Raw genomic sequence first — 25985 nt, forward strand, 5'->3', positions numbered from 1 at the left:
ACAACCTCCAATTGAGTTATATTATTATTTATGATAATTGCCATTTTTTGTATTCATGCATATTTGTTTATGATATATTTGTTATGCGTCTTATTTCTTAAAACGCACTTTTATGTTGAAATCCGATTATACTGCCGGGTGCTAATGCGCAGTTGTTGATCGCAGTGACCAACGAAAATAATCACCATAAAGGTGTTGAAGGTCTCAAAAAGTGCCTTAGATTGTATTTTATATTGTTTAGCACCTAGGTGATAGGGGCACAACGTCAGTGGATTTGTGTTTGATTTTGGCTGTTTTAAGTGAAGTGTAGGCTTAATGTTTCATACTTTGAACTATGATACTCCTGAACTGTTTTTTTGTGTTCAGCTCAGGTCCCGTTAAGAACAAATATCAATGTGGTTTAATTAGAATTACTATTCTAAACAATTTAGCGAACTAATGTATGTGTATGACTATAACAATTTATAATGTCTTCAGTACATTCTTTATTTGTACAATAATATATAGTAAGGTATGTAGCTTTCAGCTGTATTTTCTTGACGTGTTATTGTAAATATTAAATTATATTTTTGTTTGTTTCCTTCCTTTAGCTCTTATGGTTTGTTCGTGAAGACTATACTGTTAATGAAGCAACTCTTTATAAACCATCAGTTTATAAGAGCATCAATCAGCCGAGGATGCTACACCTGCGGCTCACTGCCGCTGCCCAGCATCACGAGAGAGTACTGTATTCCCGCATATCGCTAGCCCAGGAAAAGGTCAAAATTAAACATTTGAAGTACGAAGTCGGAGTTTCTACTGAATGCCTATCGCTTTCGCACCATCGCAAGTCGAAACATCATAAGTTGAACCATCGTACATCAGGGAATACCTGTAGTTAGAATCCAGCCAATTTTTCTAATGCTCTTTAAACTAACAATACTAATATTAAAACTGTATGCCTTGATCTATTTGAAGAGATGTAATAATTCATAAGGTTTTTGCAGCTCTGTCATTTAATGAACAGAGACAATAAGAAGCATCAAGTATGAGGTTAACAACTGTAATTGGCGTTGATATAGTTACACTGGTTAAAGAAATTTACATTCATTTAATGAATTCACTTATTACACCATGGTCTCACTCCTCTAACATGTCACAGTATATTTATTTACATTTACACACAGTTCATCTGAAACCGCTGGAGGACTTCTGTGTTACTCCTCCATTTGACTTATGATTGTTAGTGTCACGGAGAAGGATGCTTCAGATCTGGGGGTGTTGCCATAGAAACACTGATAGTTTGATAACTGGCATCATGCTTTGATTAGTGTGTTATACAGAGCTTCGACCATGTCTCTATGACAGACATGCTGCTCAGATCAGCTTCATCAGCACATCTCGTCCATAAAACATGGAGCTGAAGATATGCCTGACAAAGTGTGCAGGTACTGACAATCATTAAAATGTGAAATGTTGAACAAGCAGTTATCGCACAGTATTTTCTAGTGTTCTGTCCAGTCCTGTTGTGTCAGTACACCTGGATAAGTTCATCCCACTCTCTGACGGGCCACACCCCGTTTTCCTGCACATTGGGAGGAGAACTTTTCCAGTCCCAGGTCTTCACGGGCCTGATCCATTCTGGTCCGTAGTTAGCAGTCACATAGTCCAAGGTCTCGCAGGGAACCCGTACCCTAAGCTCCAGGAGCTCCGCCCAGCACAGACTGAAGTGTGGGAACACGTATCTGACAGAGAAGAGAACATGACTGGTACTCAAAATGCTGCTACAGAAAGTCTTTGTAAATACCACGGAAACCAGTGTTTCAGTCTATGGCTGTGATTGATGTGATTTCCATGTGTTTTTTTGGTGCATTTGGCAGTTTAAAAAAATAGACTTTGGTAGCATTTGTGTCCTCTGTACGGACGGGCATGCTCTAGAACTAAGATTACAGTTCTCCAGCTCATGGCACACTGTTATTTAATGTCTAGATTAGGAGATTGGATAGAGGCTCATAGCACACTGTTATTTAATGTTTACATTAGGAGACTAGACAGAGACTCACAACACACTGTTATTTAATGTTTAGATTAGGAGATTGGATAGAGACTCATAACACACTGTTATTTAATGTTTATATTAGGAGATTGGATAGAGACTCATAACACACTGTTATTTAATGTTTAGATTAGGAGACTAGATAGAGACTCATAACACACTGTTATTTAATATTTAGATAAGGAGACTAGATCAAGACTCATAACACACTGTTATTTAATGTTTATATTAGGAGATTAGATAGAGACTCATAACACACTGTTATTTAATGTTTAGATTAGGAGACTAGATAGAGACTCATAACACACTGTTATTTAATGTTTAGATAAGGAGACTAGATAGAGACTCATAACACACTGTTATTTAATGTTTAGATTAGGAGACTAGATAGAGACTCATAACACACTGTTATTTAATGTTTAGATTAGGAGACTAGACAGAGACCTTGACCACTGGATCTTACTGCTTGTTGTCCAGGAATCGCACACTACAGACAAGCATGACTGATATCTTTTGTAAACAGTCGTTAATAAACTATTGGTAAGACACTTACTTGAATTTCTTGCCACTTTTAGCTTGAGTGCCTCCATTCCAGACAATGTCATTCTCCTTGTAGAAGAAGAAAATGTCCAGTTTCACGTCCAGACCTTGAAAGGACAGCTCAAGACTGTCTTCCACCTGCAAAATCAAATCAGACTAGACAGTTTAACTCCAGTCCGAGACAAATGCTGTCCAATCAAATCATAATTATTTGCTTGATAAGGATCATGTCACGGTTACTGTGCTCTGCTCTTGACTTCACACTTTTGGTGTACCTCTGTGTGATATTCTGAGGACAAATAACAGTGTTTTTGAAAGGGGATATTTTTCCAAAGGCTATTTGATATGAACTTATTTAGTAATAACTTTTTGAGTGGTTAGTTCTTCCTTAATTTTTTTGGTTTTTATGATGTAAGTTTAGAACCATTCACAAGGGCCCTAAAAATATTCATTAAACAAGATGAATGTAGATATATTGGCCCTCATTTACGAAACAAACGTACGACAGAAAACTGGGCGTACGTTCATTTCCATGCAAAGATCGGCATTGCGGTGCAGCATAGTAGCAAGTCTGAGAGTTGTTGTTAGACCATATATCCTGACTGGCATCTAAGTATATGCAGCCACATATTCATCACTTAACAATATGTAGCCTATGGCAAAATATTTTATTCTGTAAAGCCCTGCATCGACTAGTATGTTTCATGTATCCCAACATAAATAGGTATTTTCAAATTGTTTGCAATTAATGGGGATAACAGTTTATTTGGTGTGGCATTAATTTGTCTTTAATTTTGAGATACTGGTGACATAATTACAAGCAATTAAAAGCAGTGGGTAGATATGGAAGCCCTAACTTGTCATGAATTTACATTTAATTTAGATTCTGTTTTCTCTTGACAACGTGTTATTCTTCTTTGTTTTTTCAAGATCTCAAATTAATTATTTCGTTATCTCAAGAAAACAAATCTTCGTTATTTCGTGATAATGACAGAAATAAGTCGAGATCTCGAGAAAACAAAGAAAAATAACACGTTATCAAGGGAAAATAGAATCTAAATTAAATGTAAAATCATGGCATCTTTGGGCTTCCATGGGTAGGCAACGTGATTGGTTCAACTGGACTTGCAACATCGGATTTTCCATTTCGAGGTGGGAGAACTTTCTCTTCTTGGACGTACTACGCCCCTCAATGTCGAGGCCTCTAAAACGAGAATATTTAGGTGGCATGATATTTAAATGACGATCGTTTTCGGCTGCCACATTTATCAACGCCCGATTATTCTTACGCTGTAATTGGCAAGATATGAACGTTTCACGAATCACACGTGAACTCTGTCGTAAGATGATTTCTACATTAGACTGATAAATGCGAGCCATTGTCTGGATTTTGGTGTATTATCCATTGCTGTTGCTATGATGAAGACAAATGGAATATTTAGTTTACAGACTCAGGGCTGACCTGATGAACACATTTCTCGCAAAACTCAACATACTTTACAAACAAAATTAATAAACTGAAAACTTCAGTGATAAGGCAAATTTATACTCACCTGAAAATCCACCAACCTGCTGGTAAACTAACTGGAACCCAAAAATGGCACCTTTTCACCCATGCCATTAAAGGGAAAATGAACAATGACAAGTAGCTGTTGGCCTCAACACCTATAACTACAACTTAGACTGTACCCAAAGCATAGATCACCAGCTGTTTCTGACAAACTGACCATCCAACTTAGACTTTACCCAAAGCATAGATCGCCAGCTATTTCTAACAAACTCAGCATCCATCCCCTGACCATTGCCTGGCCCTCTGACTAGGAGGACATTTGTGTGTGTTTCTTCTCAAAAGTTCATTCTTGATGACTAACTGGAAACAAGTGAAAAGCAGAACTTGCATTCAGACTCAACCCTGCAGTAATACTCACACTGATGTTGACATTGTGTGTCACATGACCTGCACTTTGAGGACACTTGGTTAGAGATGCCATACCTTCCCAAATTTGTGTTTGAGTGGGAGGCCTGCCCTCTGAAACGCCTCTATGATGCTGGGCTTGTAATCTTTGATCCAAATGCCGACATCCACATCTTTACTGTAGGGAATTACATTACACTGTCGAAACCAGCCTGTCATAGAGGGAAAGATCACACTGAAACCACAATATCCACACCATGGATACAGGGAACAAACAAAATAAGGAAAACAGCAGTGTCTCTCAGCATGCAGCTAGGGCCTGTGGCTCAGTGTCTGCAGGAACTCCATGGAGACCAAAACAATGGGGAGACGCAGTCTGTCTAACATTTATACACAGGATCCCTATACATGACAGGAGATTAAATGCATCATTTATTTAATAATATAATGTTACATTAAATATTATTTTCCTTTATTTTAGTAGTCACTGATACAAGCTGCTGTTTATGAAAGACCCACTGTCACTGTGTAATCCTAACATTAATCGTAATGATTCCTTTAGATGTTTATCATCTCTCACCCAGACACGTGCCACTGCTGAGCCAGAAGGGCACGCCGACCTGGCTGAGGACCTGAGCTGTCAGGTGGAGGAGACTCTTGGCTTTCATCCTGAAGTCCATGGCCTCTGGAGAAGTATCATCAGGATACAGCTAAACACAGACGATTAGTGGCAGATTATTTGTCGCTATTTTCACATGCAAAGATTTCACAGTGACTCACTGTGTCACACTAATGCAACAGTTCAAATTTCCACAGTCATAAAATCCTCAGTAACTCCCTGACTGTTTCTTCTCAGTGGGGCTGAACGATTTGGGGGAAATATCTAATTGCGAATTTTGTGACAGATATTGCAATTCGATTTGCGATATAATTTTTAAAGTCAAGCTTAAGTTCAATATTCACTGTGTAATTGATTTAAAACATGTGATGGAGCATTACCACATGAGATACCATCAAAATATTATCTGCTCCATATTTCAATCCAAGGATGAGAAAATGTAGCTATAACAAAGGTTATCCCTAAACGAGACATTGGTGTTTTGACAGCGAAACAGCCTAGGGGAGACTGACATGGCTTATGCACATTGCAACCTGCAAAGACACACTGGACACATCTGGTTTCAAGTCTATAGATGCTATAGATGTTACAGATTACAGATGTTTCGTAATAGCCTACATTTTAGCAGCGAATGTTGCTCAATCTTTACTGTTCACTTTGCTTAATTGTCACTGTTCATTAAATAGTCAAACTAATTTGAGGTTGTTGTCATTCTTTCATCAACCTAGTTGAAACCTATGTTATATTTGTGTTTGTAACATAGACTGTTATTGAAACGTGACCGGTAAGTTTCAAATTTGTCTGGTAAAATAAATAAATAAAGTAAAACCCTGTCCCATACCACTGTAGTGCTGCTTGTCTTAGGGACTAAATTGTCCAACTGGCTCAACTGAGGCCATTTTTCCGCACCATGAATATAACGTTTTCCTTGGGTTTCACATGTTTGTTGTTGGTGGGCGTATACACAGTCACCTTGGGTCACTTCTGATTGGTGAGCACAATTGATACACGAGGAGCACGGCACTTGATTGGTGAGCATGACTGTCACACAAGGAGGACAGCATAAATTTGTAAAACCATTGACACGACACTTTAAACCCCTGGGTCAGGTGTGCTGCCTAACTTATATCCAAAATCGCAGCCTTTGTGATTTGCGAATCACAAATTGCGATTTCGATTTGAAATCGATTAATCGTTCAGCCCTACTCCTACTCCTCAGTAACTCTCCGACTGCAACTCCTCAGCAACTCTCTGACTGTGATGCCTCAGTAACTCTCAGACTGTGACTCCTCAGTAACTCTCAGACTGTGACTCCTCAGTAACTCTCAGACTGTGACTCCTCAGTAACTCTCAGACTGTGACTCCTCAGTAACTCTCAGACTGTGACTCTTCAGTAACTCTCAGACTGTGACTCTTCAGTAACTCTCAGACTGTGACTCCTCAGTAACTCTCAGACTGTGACTCCTCAGTAACTCTCAGACTGTGACTCCTCAGTAACTCTCAGACTGTGACTCCTCAGTAACTCTCAGACTGTGACTCTTCAGTAACTCTCAGACTGTGACTCTTCAGTAACTCTCAGACTGTGACTCCTCAGTAACTCTCAGACTGTGACTCCTCAGTAACTCTCAGACTGTGACTCCTCAGTAACTCTCAGACTGTGACTCTTCAGTAACTCTCAGACTGTGACTCCTCAGTAACTCTCAGACTGTGACTCCTCAGTAACTCTCAGACTGTGACTCCTCAGTAACTCTCAGACTGTGACTCCTCAGTAACTCTCAGACTGTGACTCTTCAGTAACTCTCAGACTGTGACTCCTCAGTAACTCTCAGACTGTGACTCCTCAGTAACTCTCAGACTGTGACTCTTCAGTAACTCTCAGACTGTGATGCCTCAGTAACTCTCAGACTGTGACTCCTCAGTAACTCTCAGACTGTGACTCCTCAGTAACTCTCAGACTGTGACTCCTCAGTAACTCTCAGACTGTGACTCTTCAGTAACTCTCAGACTGTGACTCCTCAGTAACTCTCAGACTGTGACTCCTCAGTAACTCTCAGACTGTGACTCCTCAGTAACTCTCAGACTGTGACTCTTTAGTAACACTCAGACTGTAACTCCTCGGTAAACAACAAACATCTCTACACTTCTTTGACCTCTAAGAACAGAAATAAAGCTTTTTTCAGTGAGATAGCAAACAAAGCAGATCTGAAATATACAGCAGCTCAGTGGCCACCCTGAGCACAATGCCTTTGTCTGCTCATTAATATTACACAATAGTCTGTCAGTCAATAAACTCACAGCTCAGGAAAGATAGTCTTTATGCACATTAACTCATTCCACAGAGACAGTCTCTACACACACTAACTCGGCCCACAGAGGTGTTCTTTATGCACATTAACTCATCCCACAGAGACTGTCTCTATACACATTAACTCATCCCACAGAGACAGTCTCTATACACACTAACTCATCCCACAGAGACAGTCTCTACACACACTAACTCGTCCCACAGAGGTGTTCTTTATGCACATTAACTCATCCCACAGAGACTGTCTCTATACACATTAACTCATCCCACAGAGACAGTCTCTATACACACTAACTCATCCCACAGAGACAGTCTCTACACACACTAACTCATCCCACAGAGATAGTCTCTATACACACTAACTCATCCCACAGAGGTGGTCTCTATACACACACTAACTCATCCCACAGAGACAGTCTCTATACACACTAACTCATCCCACAGAGACAGTCTCTATACACACTAACTCATCCCACAGAGGTGGTCTCTATACACACACTAACTCATCCCACAGAGACAGTCTCTATACACACTAACTCATCCCACAGAGACAGTCTCTATACACACTAACTCATCCCACAGAGACAGTCTCTATACACACTAACTCATCCCACAGAGGTGGTCTCTATACACACACTAACTCATCCCACAGAGACAGTCTCTATACACACTAACTCATCCCACAGAGATAGTCTCTATACACACTAACTCATCCCACAGAGGTGGTCTCTATACACACACTAACTCATCCCACAGAGACAGTCTCTATACACACTAACTCATCCCACAGAGACAGTCTCTATACACACTAACTCATCCCACAGAGACAGTCTCTATACACACTAACTCATCCCACAGAGGTGGTCTCTATACACATGAACTCATCCCACAGCAATGGTGTTAATACACACTAACTCATCCCACAGAGACAATCTCTATACACACTAACTCATCCCACAGCAATGGTGTTTATACACATGAACTCATCCCACAGCAATGGTGTTAATACACACTAACTCATCCCACAGAGACAGTCTCTATACACACAGACCTGGTAGAAAGCTCGGGCCTCTCTATACCGACATTCCAGAAAACGGGCTTGGGAATGTTCGCTCAAGAAGCGGGAAAGGTTTTTGGGGATCAGGACATCTAACCCATCCAAAGTGGTCAGAATAAGCTCAGGTCTAGAAAAAGAAATAAGACACAGCTCCAGTTGTCACATTTGGTATCCAAATATGAGAATGAAAATGACAGCATACTCAGTTCAAGGAACAGTTAGCCCATTCTCTTCAAAACTACCAAGAAAAAGTAGTAAACATACTATGTTTATGACAGAAGTGTTCATGACAGAACTTAGTTAAGTCCATAAATATGTTACAGTGGCATTTTAGAACTATGTGACTAAAAGCCCATAAAACATGGCAAGGAGGAAGAAGAAAATGCCCCCAACGCTAACTGGCTACTTCATCAGGTGTGATGTGACATGTCAACAGAGAAAAAATTTTCAATATTAATTTGACCCTACGAATCCATTACTAATAAACTACAAGACAATTCAACACGAAAAACATTGCCATATCTGAAAGGTCTACTCGTGTTACCTGTTGTATGCCCCTGCATGGCAACCAAAGTCCAGCCTCTTGAAAGGAGCAAAGGTTCTGTCTGTTGGCTCCCTCAGCCGCAGGGGGCCGTGCCAGAGGTAATGCCCACTGCGTTCATACAGAACAACCACATGGACCATCCGCCCCCCCAGGCGGAACAAGAAGTGGAGGGGGATCTCATTTACGGACACATCGTCCATACTGACCAACCGGGGGTCTTTTCCGCGAATCTCCAGGAACTCCAGGCCTCGCTCCTCAGCGGCCTCCAGAAAACTGGCCTGCATAGAGATGCACAGAGAGGCACAAAGACACATAGAGCCTGTTTAATTGAAGCCTTGTGTTTCATGCATGAATTTCTGGATTTATTATCATACTTTCAAGAGCATCATTATTTGGTAAAACAGACACATGTTAGTGTGAAATAAAACAACAGAAGCAACAGTTGTTCAAATTAAAAAAAAATCCCTTACATCATATTTCCAGAGGTTTCCGAGCAGTGCGAAGGTGGTGAACTCTCTGTGCGTGCACAGGAAGCTGCAGTGAGGACTCTTCAGCTGGCTATCCTTCAGCAGAACTGCATCCTCAGAGAGGAGAGCCAGCGAGGCTGTGTCTACCAGGAACACAGGCAGGTTGAACCTACGGACCAGCGCCAAGAACTTCTTCACCACAAGCTTCACTCAAAATTCAGCATCCAAAAGAAGAGAGAGAAAAAAAAAAAAAACAAATGAGCAGGAGGTTTGCTAAGGATTTTTTGGTAATTTTAAGCAATATTGTAGAGGGGACACAAAAATGTTTCCTGTAGTCCATTTTTTAAAAATATACAGTATTTTAAGGTCATTTTGGAGATGTAATGACTGTAGTATGGACTTACCCACTGTGATTCCTTTGCTGACAGATGGCCCTTCCCACCAAACACAGAAAGGCCATACTATTCAAAGAAAGGCCATAAAATTAAAAGAAATATCACTGGAGAGCTGCGTGTCTTAAAGGGTACTGATAAACATCTACACAGAGATCAATTCATATACCAAAGCAAATTAGTCTAATTTACTGTACACAATCATGCGGTGTTCATATGATTGTCACTGTCATATCTACCTTAGGAGCGTATTGTCTGTAATAGTAGAGCTGGAACAGCAGAAATATGGTGCTGGTTGCGATGAGAAGGGCTAGCGCGACCGTCTTGTTGATCCTAGGCATCGGTCTTCCTAAAGAACTCCGTAAAGAAACAGTTGCCCGATGTCCTTTTCACTATATTTCTGAAGGGGCCATGGTGATGTGAACTCCACACGGTACAAGCCTAAAAAGAAAAAGAGAAAAAAAAAAGAAAAAGGCGAGATTATTCTGGTCTGTCAGAATGCGGGAAACTACTTAGTGTAATCCAGTTCATGGCTAAATTTAACGTTTGCCGCGTTTAATGGGAATCTGCTGATGGATGGAATCTAGCGACATTAATTCACAGATTCATTTAAGAACAGCTTGCTGGTTCTTTAGTAGTAATAAAAACCCTGATTATTACTCACTGTTACTCACAACGCTGCAGCAATTCAATATTCAGGTTAAACACAGCCATCACAAGATTAGTTGTCATATTTTACCTTCATGTACTGAGAGGATGTAGCCAACAAGAACAAATCAAAACAACAATCTGGTTTTGACAGCGCGTCATCTATTTTGCTTGATCATCTGTTACTCCATTAGCCTTCCTTTGACTTCATGCACTTACTACCCGGCACGACAAATCGATATTTTACATTTCGTGCATTACATGTTAAAAGTGTTATTACTGCACTTCTTTCTCATTGGTTTCTGTTGGCACTTGGCAGTGGGTAGCTCGCCATGCACTAGTGCATTACCGCCACCAACTGGACTGGAGTGTAGAGTGTATATATATATATATATATATATATATATATATATATATACACACACACACACACACACACACACACACACGTTTGAGACACCCGAACTTCATACCGACCGATCTTTAAGCTGGTAGAGAAAATATATACATCAAACCAGGGGTGGATAAAGTAAAAGTAGAAGTACTCTTTACAAATGTGTTTTTGTAAACGAGTGACTATTTTACTCTTACTTAAGTGTTGTTCAGGAGGGATACTTTTAACTCTACTTAGTGTACTTCTTTTTAGCAAGAGTATACTTCTACTTTTACTTTATCCACCACTGCACTGAACTATGTACAATACTGCTGATCCAAGTAGACTTATTCTATAATAAATTATATGTAGACTTCGAAATTGACTACAAAAGGTGAAATATGCTGCTGAATGCTACCAGCTATCTACAGCTAAACCACACTGAACCCTTCAGTGACTAGGATATCAGATTTGTTTAGCTTTAGTTGTACTCCTGACCTCCATTCTTCCTTGCCCAATATCTTTCTGATTTCTGTAGATGTCTTCTGTGTTCTGTATACCATATTTACAGGGGTGGATAAAGTAAAAGTAGAAGTACTCTTTCTAAAAAAAAAAAAAAGTACTCTAAGTTGAGTTGAAGTATCCATCCTGAAAAATACTTAAGTGTGAAATAGTCACTCATTTACAATTTACAAAGACAGTTGTCAATTTAACTCTACTTAGAGTACTGTTTTTTTGTTTTTTTGCAGAAGGACTTCTACTTTTACTTTATCCACCTCTGTCCAAACTGTGCAAGTAACACTCTGCTCCAACGGTAAGGCAACTACCATGCAATAGATAAACTGTTCTTTCATCATATTCCCTCTGTCTTCTTCCTGGTTTTCCTACTCTTCTCCTCTTCTTCCTTTTCTTCCCTGGGCACCACAGGGCTTTGGTCTTTATGACATGATATATATATATTTGAATTCAGAGGTGCAAAACAGGGGCAACATATGCAGCACGTAGGGGCACCATGCAAAGGGGGGGGGGGGGGGGGGGGGGGGGGGCAAAACAATGGTGAAAAATACAAATACCGGTATACAACAAACCAAAATATGTCTTTGTTGTTCGTTGTCTTTGTTTGGTAATTTAAAATAGGTACGTTCTGTATTATAGACATATTTTTGAAGCTACAGCCAGGTCTAGACCGATCACACAGGTAAGACAGGCTACTTATTTGTCCAATGACTGTATCAATGATAGGAGGTAAAATGTTAAAAAATGTTATCATAAAAGATTCTATTCTAGGCTTTGCGGCACCCTATGATCTAAGTTGTCAACTTGTCATGATATAGAGAGAATAGTATTAGTAAAAAATAGTAAAAGTTAAAAAAAAATTTCATTCTTCCCTCATTTGGGGTGGCCCTATAGATGGATGGCACCCCTAGCATTCGCCGATACCGCCTATACGAAGGTCCAGGTCTGATCATGCTACACAGAAGTATAGACTTCCAGTCTTGGTTTTATTAGCACAGAAGGAAGTACCTGAAGACCATTCTTCATTTAAAAGGTAAAAACGCATGGCTTTGATCTGAAGACGACTCTTCAAAAGATAAAGACATATGGCTTTGGTCCTGTCTGAATTTAACATGAGCTCCTGTTGGTGTAGCTGAACCTGGAACAACTGAACACAGACTACTAATGTTCAAAGTTATCACATATTCAAACTCATCACTCAGTAACACAGACTGCTAGTGTTCAAACTCATCACTCAGTAACACAGACTACTAATGTTCAAAGTTATCACATATTCAAACTCATCACTCAGTAACACAGACTGCTAGTGTTCAAACTCATCACTCAGTAACACGGACTGCTAGTGTTCAAAGTTATCACTCAGTAACACAGACTGCTAATGTTCAAAGTCATTACTCAGTAACACAGACTGCTAATGTTCAAAGTCATTACTCAGTAACACAGACTGATAATGTTCAAAGTCATTACTCAGTAACACAGACTGATAATGTTCAAAGTCATTACAAAATAAAAGACAAAAAAAAACCCACAGCTGAATACAGACAGCAAATCCTCAAAGGCATTTCTCAGTCAAGCTATGTAAAATAAACCTTGCATAAAGCTACACAAAATTATAAACTTTCAATCTTGGTCTCACCATGGGTGGTTTTGACTACGGCCCTGGTGATAATACAAACCCACCATATAATGCTATTCAGGTCAAACAGGTCAAATGCTGAAAAGTGGACTAAAAGATATCAGCTACAACAGATACAGAAAGTTAAGCCATCTACATATAAACTAGGAGAGCTCACTAACTCCTGTAAATACATTTTATTGAGAGTTTAGTACAGTAACTGTGTTGTACCTTGTTTACAAACACCACTCACTTTTACAGTGTCTGCCTCTAAGGCTTGTAGTGTCATTAAACAGCTCTGTTACATCAACACATTGACTCAGAGTATGTTATTTAAATAACTGTTCATATTAAATAACATATTTAACATCTCATACATCTGTCTGATACCCATTCCCACACCTCTGTCTGATACCCATTCTCACACCTCTGTCTGGTACCCATTCACACACCTCTGTCTGATACCCATTCTCAAACCTCTGTCTGATACCCATTCTCACACCTCTGTCTGATACCCATTCTCACACCTCTATCTGTCTGATACCCATTCTCACACCTCTATCTGTATGATAATGATAATAATAATAATAATAATAAGTTTATTTAGAGCTTAATATCACTATTTATAGTCTCAAATGGCTTTACATGTCTATAACAAAGTCAAATCAAAATTATGTTATGCATAAGTTCGAGAAAATAGATAAATCTTTAGTCTTGTTTTAAAGGTATGGAGAGAGTTTGCCTCCCTAACTTCTGTAGGTAAACCATTTCAGAGGAAGGGAGAGCGGTAGGAAAAGGTTCGGTTGCCAGCGGACTTCTTTTTAACTCTATGACTAATAGTCCAGAATCTTGAGAGCGCAGGGTGCGAGGTGGGTTATAGGGTGTAATTAAATCAGACAGACAGGAAGGCTCAAACCCATGTAAAGTTTTATATGTTAATAAGAGGACCTTAAAATCTGCCCTTGCATGAATTGGGAGCCAATGAAGGGAAGCCAGGACAGGGCTAATGTGATCAAACTTCTTCGTTCTGGTCAGAATTCTAGCAGCAGCATTTTGGAGCAGCTGAAGACTATTGGTACTAGAGGCAGGCAGGCCAGAGTAAAGAACATTGCATTAATCGAGGCGAGACGTGACGAATGCGTGAACAATGGTTTCTGCATCAGCCATACTTAAAAAGGGCCTAATTTTAGCAATGTTACGGAGGTGATAAAAGGCAGTTTTGGTTGTGTTCCTGATATGAGGGACTAGTGAGAGACTAGAGTCAAAAATCACACCAAGGTTTTTAGCTGAAGAGTTTTGAGAGATGATGCAGTTGTCAAAATTTAGGGTAAGATCACTAAAAAGATGCTTATTAGTAGGGGGACCAATGACCTGCATTTCAGTCTTGCCTGCGTGAAGCATCAGGAAATTTGAAGACATCCAACCCTGATACCCATTCACACACCTCTGTCTGATACCCATTCTCACACCTCTGTCTGATACCCATTCACACACCTCTGTCTGATACCCATTCTCACACCTCTGTCTGATACCCATTCACACACCTCTGTCTGATATCCATTCACACACCTCTGTCTGATACCCATTCTCAAACCTCTGTCTGATACCCATTCTCAAACCTCTGTCTGATACCCATTCACACACCTCTGTCTGATACCCATTCTCACACCTCTGTCTGATACCCATTCTCACACCTCTGTCTGATACCGATTCACACACCTCTGTCTGATACCCATTCTCACACCTCTGTCTGATACCCATTCACACACCTCTGTCTGATACCCATTCTCACACTTCTGTCTGATACCCATTCACACACCTCTGTCTGATACCCATTCACACACCTCTGTCTGATACCCATTCTCAAACCTCTGTCTGATACCCATTCTCAAACCTCTGTCTGATACCCATTCACACACCTCTGTCTGATACCCATTCTCACACCTCTGTCTGATACCCATTCTCACACCTCTGTCTGATACCCATTCATACACCTCTGTCTGATACCCATTCTCAAACTTCTGTCTGATACCCATTCTCACACCTCTGTCTGATACCCATTCTCAAACCTCTGTCTGATACCCATTCTCACACCTCTGTCTGATACCCATTCACACACCTCTGTCTGATACCCATTCTCACACCTCTGTCTGATACACATTCACACACCTCTGTCTGATACACATTCTCACACCTCTGTCTGATACCCATTCACACACCTCTGTCTGATACACATTCACACACCTCTGTCTGATACCCATTCACACACCTCTGTCTGATACCCATTCTCAAACCTCTGTCTGATACCCATTCTCACACCTCTGTCTGATACCCATTCACACACCTCTGTCTGATACCCATTCTCACACCTCTGTCTGATACACATTCACACACCTCTGTCTGATACACATTCTCACACCTCTGTCTGATACCCATTCACACACCTCTGTCTGATACACATTCACACACCTCTGTCTGATACCCATTCACACACCTCTGTCTGATACCCATTCTCAAACCTCTGTCTGATACCCATTCTCACACCTCTGTCTGATACCCATTCACACACCTCTGTCTGATACCCATTCTCAAACTTCTGTCTGATACCCATTCTCACACCCATTTCACACACCTCTGTCTGATACCCATTCACACACCTCTGTCTGATACCCATTCTCAAACCTCTGTCTGATACCCATTCTCACACCTCTGTCTGATACCCATTCATACACCTCTGTCTGATACCCATTCACACACCTCTGTCTGATACCCATTCACACACCTCTGTCTGATACCCATTCTCAAACCTCTGTCTGATACCCATTCTCAAACTTCTGTCTGATACCCATTCACACACCTCTGTCTGATACCCATTCTCACACCTCTGTCTGATACACATTCACACACCTCTGTCTGATACACATTCACACACCTCTGTCTGATACCCATTCTCACACCTCTGTCTGATACCCATTCTCACACCTCTGTCTGATACCCATTCATACACCTCTGTCTGATACCCATTCTCAAACTTCTGTCTGATACCCATTCTCACACCTCTGTCTGATACCCATTCACACACCTCTGTCTGATACCCATTCTCACACCTCTGTCTGATACACATTCACACACCTCTGTCTGATACACATTCTCACACCTCTGTCTGATACCCATTCACACACCTCTGTCTGATACACATTCACACACCTCTGTCTGATACCCATTCTCACACCTCTGTCTGATACCCATTCTCACACCTCTGTCTGATACCCATTCATACACCTCTGTCTGATACCCATTCTCAAACTTCTGTCTGATACCCATTCTCAAACCTCTGTCTGATACCCATTGTCTGATACCCATTCTCACACCTCTGTCTGATACACATTCTCACACCTCTGTCTGATACCCATTCACACACCTCTGTCTGATACACATTCACACACCTCTGTCTGATACCCATTCACACACCTCTGTCTGATACCCATTCTCACACCTCTGTCTGATACCCATTCACACACCTCTGTCTGATACCCATTCTCACACCTCTGTCTGATACACATTCACACACCTCTGTCTGATACACATTCTCACACCTCTGTCTGATACCCATTCACACACCTCTGTCTGATACCCATTCTCACACCTCTGTCTGATACCCATTCTCACACCTCTGTCTGATACCCATTCACACACCTCTGTCTGATACCCATTCATACACCTCTGTCTGATACCCATTCTCAAACTTCTGTCTGATACCCATTCTCAAACCTCTGTCTGATACCCATTGTCTGATACCCATTCTCACACCTCTGTCTGATACACATTCTCACACCTCTGTCTGATACCCATTCACACACCTCTGTCTGATACACATTCACACACCTCTGTCTGATACACATTCACACACCTCTGTCTGATACCCATTCACACACCTCTGTCTGATACCCATTCTCACACCTCTGTCTGATACCCATTCTCACACCTCTGTCTGATACCCATTCTCACACCTCTGTCTGATACCCATTCTCACACCTCTGTCTGATACCCATTCTCACACCTCTGTCTGATACCCATTCACACACCTCTGTCTGATACCCATTCACACACCTCTGTCTGATACCCATTCACACACCTCTGTCTGTCTGATACCCATTCTCACACCTCTGTCTGATACCCATTCTCACACCTCTGTCTGATACACATTCACATACCTCTGTCTGATACCCATTCTCACACCTCTGTCTGATACCCATTCTCACACCTCTGTCTGATACCCATTCACACACCTCTGTCTGATACCCATTCTCACACCTCTGTCTGATACCCATTCACACACCTCTGTCTGATACCCATTCTCACACCTCTGTCTGATACACATTCACATACCTCTGTCTGATACCCATTCTCACACCTCTGTCTGATACCCATTCTCAAACCTCTGTCTGATACCCATTCTCACACCTCTGTCTGATACACATTCACACACCTCTGTCTGATACCCATTCACACACCTCTCTGATAGTTTATCAGTGCTGCTCCTCACTGCTTCATCTTGTGTCATACTGGCACACACACATAAGTCCAATTCCTCACTGCTTGTCACGTCAGTCTTTAATACTTTGCTGAAAAAAGGAAACCTTCACCATAGATTACCTGACAAATCAGTGCATAAATGTCCACAGCTTTGTAGGTACAGTGACGTATGTCACTTAAATGACAGGACTCCATTATCCAGTCTTCTGCTGTGCCCAGGGTAATTCTGAGAAAATGTATTTGGGGTTTTGGGAACCGTTATTGCAAATCCCATGTCAGTTGGCTCAGTTTTCCTCTTTGGAAACTTTAAGAATGCTTGCTTGTGAGACATTTAGAGGAACAAGCCTTTTCATTCTCCTTCTTCAGCTAAAATCAAGCACATCCTCAGCTTAATAATGCTAGTGGGGGCAGAAACACTGGAAGTTTATGGATCCATGTAGCACGATTTCTGTATTATTTTGCATTCTTTGAGTGAGCTAAAGATTTCCACTCGGCACTCAGCAATGTCCAGGTTCATCTACGTCAGCGGCAGTTCATGTTGAATGCAGACAACACCACACCAATATCCCCAAAATGAAGAATGGTCCTATGGTTTTTCCTTTTTTTTTTTTTTTAGGAATTTCCAAGGAAATCAGAGGGTGTCCTCTTACTATTTTTGGTGGTTATATTACAAAGAGAAGTTTACTTTCCAACCTAAAGTCAAATGTCTTTTCCAAAGCCTTAGGTCACTGTTTCAGGCACAAGCTCTGCTTGGTTTTCAGGGTAGGAAGCAGCTTAAATTGTGCACTTTTTTCAGCTTTGTGGATAACCTTTCTGCATTTTTGTCATTTGTAAGTCTGCCTCTTTTTTTCACTGAGGCTGTTGGATACAGTGTTTTCTTCACTGAGACTGTTGGATACAATGTTTTCTTCACTGAGACTGTTGGATACAGCGTTTTTTTTTTTTACCGAGATTGTTGGATACAGCGGGTTTTTTTTACTGAGACTGTTGGATACAGCGGGTTTTTTTTACTGAGATTGTTGGATACAGCGGGTTTTTTTTACTGAGACTGTTGGATACAGCGGGTTTTTTTTACTGAGATTGTTGGATACAGCGGGTTTTTTTTACTGAGACTGTTGGATACAGCGGGTTTTTTTTACTGAGATTGTTGGATACAGCGGGTTTTTTTTACTGAGACTGTTGGATACAGCGGGTTTTTTTTACTGAAATTGTTGGATACAGCGGGTTTTTTTTACTGAGACTGTTGGATACAGCGGGTTTTTTTTACTGAGATTGTTGGATACAGCGTTTTTTTTTTACTGAGATTGTTGGATACAGTGTGCCACTGAGCTTTATCATTGTGCCATCTACAGAAACATGCTCTGGTCTGATACTGAAGCCAAGGGACTGCTTGTATTTTTGGAAGTTGTATCACACTTACATCTGCATGAGTCAAAAGACTGGTGAGGAAGTGGCTGTCCTTTTATCTCAACAGGTGACGTGTGATAATGAATTCTGGGAAAATGTGCTTTATGATTGGGCAACCACCAACGAGAGAGCCATGTCAGTAGTTGTAGTCATTATATTTGGTAGTAGTAAGCAAAACAAAACTTAGTGAGTCATTGAAACATTTGAAGCAATTGTGCAGCAAACTTCAAAACAGTTTTGAAACAATCTGATACCTGTCTCCACAGTGACACCTATTGGCCACTTTTGCAGTCGTCACATCTTGATAATGCTGCTCTGTGAAACAAGGATTCAGACAAGCGCTGACAAATTCTAAAGTACTTATTATTCTGGTGGGTTATGCCAGGCTGTCAATACAAAGTCACCATACAATAAACAAAAAAACAAAAACAGAAACAAAAGCTTTCAGATTGTCAGAGAAGGCAAATTGAGACCCTAGTGAACAGCGTGTTTCAATTAATGTTTCTTTTTTTCTGTTGCGTTGTGTTTATTAACATCTGTGAGGCTATTTCAATTTCTAGATGTTTCAGTTTCATGTGTAAGACATGACATTTAGGAAGATACTCTATTGAAAAAAAGGCTGCTATGTTCACTGGGATAAATAACCACATGGGTTTTGCGAGTTTGAGTGTACTTTGTAGTTTATGAGGTGTAAAGTATGAAGGCTCCTTTAATGTACTTCTTTGTGGAACATGTTTTATCTATGACAGAATGAAGTTTGAGTTGAATGTAACTAATTATGCTCATGGAGAATGAAGATCAATAAGGAAAAATTAATGAACAGTGTCTCACATTTGTCATATGTCAAGATTTTTATTAAAAAATTAGTTGTTCTGCTGTTTTTGGGCTGTGTCGGCTTCTTCTTCCTCTTCTTCTTCTTCTTCTTTTTTGTTACAAATAATCACTCACTAAATCGCACTGTCAGTTGCTATATGTTAGTATGTCGCTATCTCTGAAAGTCTCTCTCCTCTCACAAATCCCCTCAAAGCTGATATGCATTCGCTTGACTACTCACCATTCTGGGAGTTTGCGGCTGAGACAGATGTGTGATCAGGTTTGTTCCAGACATGTCAATCAAATGCAGGAGTGGCAGGGATGCCACCTATCCACACAGGGGTGAAACCCACTGAAGCTTCACTCAGCCATGGTCACATGACATAGGCATTTGAACCACTCTTTGGAGCAATGTATCAAAACGTCTGCGCTTTGGAAGCTCGACACAGTGTCAAAACGTCAGTATCGAGCGTCCCAACCCTAGCATTCTGGGTTTTGGCAGCCGTTATTAAGAAATTGTTGGAGAAAAAAAAGTTTCCTGGCCTGAGAAAAAAACACTGTAACAGCTATGTAGCCATTTTTGTGTGAGTTAATCAACATAATCATTTCGTATTAAGAATTCGATAGTCATTTATATTGAAGCAAATGTGTGAAGTTCTTTTATAAAGATGTGATCTGTGAATGGAGGAATGGAAGAGGTAATTGGAGTCTCTCTGCAGAGAGTGCTGATGGTCAAACATTCAAGGTTACGTGGTGTACGCCTTTTTTGGAGAAAATGAGAAGACTGAATGTGTTCGAATATAGCCGAGGGCGCTAAGATAAGATGAAACAGTGCTCTCATTTATTCTGTGTATTTCCAACAGTATTCTCATTTATTCTTAGTCAAGATCAAGCAGGTGTGAATTAAGTGTATAATGATGTTTACATTTACTCTCTGTATGCCCTTTCCTCCTGTATCCTCACAAGCAATAGCAGGAAACACCGTCTTCACTCATTCCTTGTATTCTCTAACGAGCGCTCATTAATTTTTGTATTTTATCATCGCAGGTGTTAGTGTGAGACACTATTCCTTGTATTCTCATTTGTTCATTTATCTATGCAGGTGCCAATGTAAGACAATATCCTCACTTAGTTTTTGATCTGGGTCAAAGGTGTCAATTTCTGACTACGTCATTAGGAGATGATGGTGTCTAGCAAGATAGGCAAAGAAGGTAGGAAGTCCTCTGGTGACTGTCTTGACTACCATTGGATAAACTTTGATACGATTTTTGTATAACCATAGGTGATGTGTGCCGGTTAGTCAGCCACTCTTGGGACCGGCTCCATTTGTTGTATGGTGCTTTGAGTTCATGCAATAAACGTATACTGCATCAGACTCTGATGACCTTTGATTATTTTTTTTGAAAGTAAGTGAACAGTCTAGTTAGAATCTTAGCCATATCTGGCCCAGGCTGAGAATTCTCTCTCACAAAACTGATGTTGGCGTGATCAGTCATGACGTTTGGCAAGTTTGAAGGGTTTTGCTTGTCTGTCTTTGGGTAACATCAAAAGGCATTTTTTGTATTCATCAGCTTAATCCCCAAGTTTGGGCCAACACATGCATATTGCATGTCAGTATTTCTTTGGAGCATGATGTAAATGGTTGTATTAACCATTTTTGTACCTTTGTAATGTAAGGAAAGCGCTCTATTCCCTTTAGTTGCCATGGTTCACTTTAGGTCCAGTCAGAGCCGTTGAGAGAGAGTTGCTACACTGATTGATCTTGCCACCATGCGATCACGTGGTTCATGTACACCTTCAGTAGTTCCAAACAAACTGCACGCTGTCAAGTTCTCTATAGGACAGACAGCAGTGAATGCAATATTAAACGGTAAATATTAAACCATTTGTGTGTATTTTTTACCTGCCTCTACATTTACTGCATATACATTAATGTCAGTTTTGGTATGTGGAGTGGCAGAGTGACAACTTCACTTATTTATGTCAGTTTTATTTTCGGAGGGAAAGAGTTCGTTCATGTTAACATACATTATGTTAGAATACATTACATAACGCAAGTGCCTAGTGAAGCTGGCTTTAATTTTTTAGTGTAAACCGACTTTCCCTTCACTTTCCTGAGGATTTCTAATATTAAACAGTTTTGGTCGGACGCTGCACATCAGCCATGTTATTGGGTTCATAGGATTTGCCTATATTGACTGAGCAGACGCAAAAAGGACACTACCCTACATCACTTTCCTGCACTGTCAAAGATCTGTCAAACATTTTATGTTAGTGAGTGGGCATTCAGTCTGTTGGTGTCCAGGATTTTGATGAGACAAAGATGGCAACCCAGCTCCGCCACACATCCTTGATATTATTTAAGACTTTCACATACAACATAAGCTTGCATCATGACAAGTATCAACAAATGCCAAAGACCGCTCAGATTAAATAAGCAAGTTTGGTCAATAGTGCAAAATATAAAAGGCAACCAACTGCATTCAAGAAAACAATTGTAAAACATTACAACCCGGCTGGTGAGACAGCAACATAAAAAGGGAGGCTGACAAATTTAGTTTTTGAAATAAATAAATAAAAATTATTAAGTGTATTATTTTATCCTTCCTGTCATCACCACAGCCTCTGCCATTGCAGTACTTGTGGGGGTGCAGGGGGTCGTAACACCTCCCTCCCTAAAAGGGCTCCTTCATGGAGACCTAAAAAAACCCCACAAAACTCCTGTGACCACTCCAGTCATACTCAACATCCCTCTAGTCCTCTGTATCCTTGCTCCTGATGACAAGGGAACACACACACTGAAATTACAATGCTTTTTGAAATTAGGAGCACAATCTAAATTTTCACCCTCTGAATACCCAGCTCTGTGAGCGTCTCGAAGCCCAAAGAGTGGAATTGGACCATGCCATTACAACTCCCTGAGACAGGACTGCCCCACCTCTTGAATACAGTGATAATAAATAGAAATCATGACACATACAAGTTGCTTGTGGTATTGGCATTTATAAGAAAACAAAAGTAGATCAAAAGTAACAATATAACACAATACACCATTTTTTGTGAGGATTTGTCTTCTTGTAATGAGCTCTGGCCTCTTACCAAATCTAAGTGAGGGCATGGGCGGTGCCAGAGAGGGGCTTGGGGGTGCCGTAGCCACCCCTTAGATGTCCATAGCACCCCCCTAGCACCCTCAAGAAATTTCTGTACATGAATACTATAATTTATAATCTGAAAAATAAATAAATACATTAATAAAACAAACCGATCATTTTTAGATTAAAAAACATAAAGCCAACACAGGTGATCTGATTAAAGCTTTGACCTTACTTTCACGTCCTGTCAGCCAGAGCGTAATTTTTTGTAATTTAGCATTATCGAAGCATTTGCGACGTCACGATGGGCCATTTTTTAACTTCATAAATATCCACGTGTGGAGACTCACTCAATCAAAAGGAAACGAGACTTACTGTGAGCCCTATAGGGCTAAAGGTGGCTAATGGTAAGTGCATGATTTTCTCCCCCTCTGTTGCCTGTTGTGAATTCAATGCATTTGGTGGTTGAGGCACAAATTCTGACTCCTTTTTGACATCTCAATGCGATGCTGATTCATATAACATTAGGTCTATGGAGCGGAATAATGGTTAATCATTAGTCGAGGTGTTAGGAACTGGCAGCATGAGTTTGTGATCTCAAAATCTGAGGCTGAAATGTGCACAAACCTGTCTGTTGCTTGCAAAATTGTGTGAAATTTTATATTCAGAGGTGTGGTTACGTAGGCTTGCTGGTGAACCTTACATCTATATCCCACAAGCTGAATAACACAGAATGGCCTTGTAACCTTCGCGGAGTGGGTCCTGCGTATGTGCGCGCGTGTGTAAGTGTGTCGGGGGTGTTGCAGTAGAAATTAAGCTGTGGCGACTGGCCCATTAATGGGAAACCCTAAATTTCAGTGCACTCTCGCTGAAAACTCAAGCAACCCCATAGCACCAGCCAAAGAAAATCTCTGGCGCCGCCCCTGAGTCAATTGTCTGAGGTCTCACAGCAATGTCTACATCTAACGTTTTATAGACCTTGGTTGGCTGTGCGGCATTTGGATGCAACAATCGGTCGGAGAAAGGAATGCGGATGTATGGCTTCCCAAAGGAAACAGATTTTTTTTTAAAACAAAAGCAAGGCTATGACAAAAGATTACAACAATAGCGTGTCACTGTAGGTTCACACAAGACATATGTCTGCTTTATTCTGCCGTGTGAACTTCTGAACTGCTATCCTGTCACTAATGATGTCAGTTCCCAAATCTGCACTTCAGTTGTACCCTCTCATCAAACTAACACTTTTTTTTTAAAACTTCCTGTCAGGTGCAGTGTTATTGGTCTCTCCTCTTCTGTCAGGTACAGTGTTATTGGCGTGTCCTGTGAGGGGCAGTGTTATTGGTCTCTCCTGTCAGGTGCAGTGTTACTGGTCTCTCCTCTTCTGTCAGGTGCAGTGTTATTGGTCTCTCCTGTCAGGTGCAGTGTTATTGGTCTCTCCTCTTCTGTCAGGTACAGTGTTATTGGCGTGTCCTGTGAGGGGCAGTGTTATTGGTCTCTCCTGTCAGGTGCAGTGTTACTGGTCTCTCCTCTTCTGTCAGGTGCAGTGTTATTGGTCTGTCCTGTGAGGTGCAGTGTTATTGGTCTCTCCAGTCAGGTGCAGTGTTACTGGTCTCTCCTCTTCTGTCAGGTACAGTGTTATTGGCGTGTCCTGTGAGGGGCAGTGTTATGGGTCTCTCCTGTCAGAGGTGCAGTGTTATTGGTCTCTCCTGTCAGGTGCAGTGATATTGGTCAACCCTCAGTGCTCATCTCCTCACTGGAAAATCGTTCCCCAGGAGGACTAGCCTCTGGTATTCCTGTCACACCTTTTCACATCATCTTTCTCCTTCTTTGCCTTTTACCTCATTTTTCTCCCAGTTCAGTTGTACCCAGTTGCCTCATATTTGTATTCCCTCGTCACGTGCACAGCTCCTATGCTGCCTGGGGAGTGTGTAGATGACCATATGTCTCCTCTGCTACATGTGGGGCTGTTGATGGTGTCTTTTCAGCAGCTCACAGAGGACTTTTCTGTGAAGCAGTAATGTTTGTAGAAGTTGTTCCTATGCTCCCCAGATCTGTCCACTACAAATTTTGTTTCCCTGACCAAGCAACCGGAGGCTCTACTACTGCAGTGGTCAGGAGACAATCCCCTGCTGGTTCCCCATCCACAAGCACTACAAGTTGTGTCTGTGTGGTTGTCCGAAAAATTGGAACCACAGCTACTGGGATACAAACCCACATTGCTGCAATGGAAGATTCATGTCTCTTTTGCTGTGCCCGTACCTATAACCCTTTATGGCTTCCAGTAGCTCCATAACCCTGAACTGAGTGATAATATTCTAAGGAGGGTTTACATTGTGCTGTGGACTGTAATGCTCTCCACCTCAGTAACCTGCACTGGAAAAGGCTGAATTATCCCCAGTTCAATTCCAGCTTGACAAGTTCACTCTACTTTATTCCATGCTCCTCCTTAGGTTTATGCTTATCTCCTTAGTTATGTCTACCTCAAGTCCTTTCACTCCACCATGGAATAATTGTTTGAATAAAGGCATGTGACACACACACACACAGGGGTTGGTCTAAGTCAAAGTCAGAGTGGGACAAAACAGGTGCCCTCTTTATTGCTGTAATATTATCTGAACACTAGAGGGCGCACACTCGTTTTAAAGCAGTGATTCTTAACTCCAGTCCTGGGGGCACACTGTCCTGCACATCTTTGTTTTCACTCTGCATTGTCACAGTTAATTGACCTAATCAAGGGTTTGATGATTAATTGGTCAGTAGAATCAGGTGTGTCAGTCTTGATGTACAGGACAGTGGGCCCCCAGGACTGGAGTTGAGAATCACTGTTTTAAAGGCTTTAAAAATGTGATGTAAAGAATGTCTTTAGTTGCAAAATCTTAAATAAGCTCACTGGACTATTGACCAGCAATCTCATTTTTGCAAAGTTCTGGGAAAAAAAGATAAAATAATTTAATCAAATGTCACTTTTCCACTGCTCATAATAAATAATGATTTTAAAAGAAAATCCAGCTGGGGAATGGAGGAAAACCTGAAGATCATTTGTGCTCTAAGAGCAGGAAGGCAGTCCAGGTCAGCGGAGTCACTTTCACTCTGAGATATGAGGGGAAAGGC

General features: G+C 41.0%; 1 protein-coding gene across 1 annotated transcript; it reads right to left on the reverse strand.

Annotated features, from left to right (window-relative positions):
- Nucleotides 1–1125: 1125 nt before the first annotated feature.
- fktn (fukutin) lies at nt 1126–10741 on the reverse strand. Its single transcript, XM_030784547.1, has 10 exons — nt 10614–10741; nt 10114–10315; nt 9887–9943; nt 9486–9686; nt 9016–9293; nt 8466–8598; nt 5071–5200; nt 4569–4702; nt 2589–2713; nt 1126–1724 (listed from the first exon to the last, which is right to left on the reverse strand). Exons 2-10 carry the CDS (start codon nt 10213–10215, stop codon nt 1511–1513), a joined length of 1374 nt encoding a protein of 457 aa, XP_030640407.1. The 5' UTR covers nt 10216–10315; nt 10614–10741; the 3' UTR covers nt 1126–1510.
- Between the last annotated feature and the right edge of the window lie 15244 nt (nt 10742–25985).

The sequence above is a fragment of the Chanos chanos genome, chromosome 9 (assembly GCF_902362185.1).
Source record: "Chanos chanos chromosome 9, fChaCha1.1, whole genome shotgun sequence".
Lineage (NCBI taxonomy): Eukaryota > Metazoa > Chordata > Actinopteri > Gonorynchiformes > Chanidae > Chanos > Chanos chanos.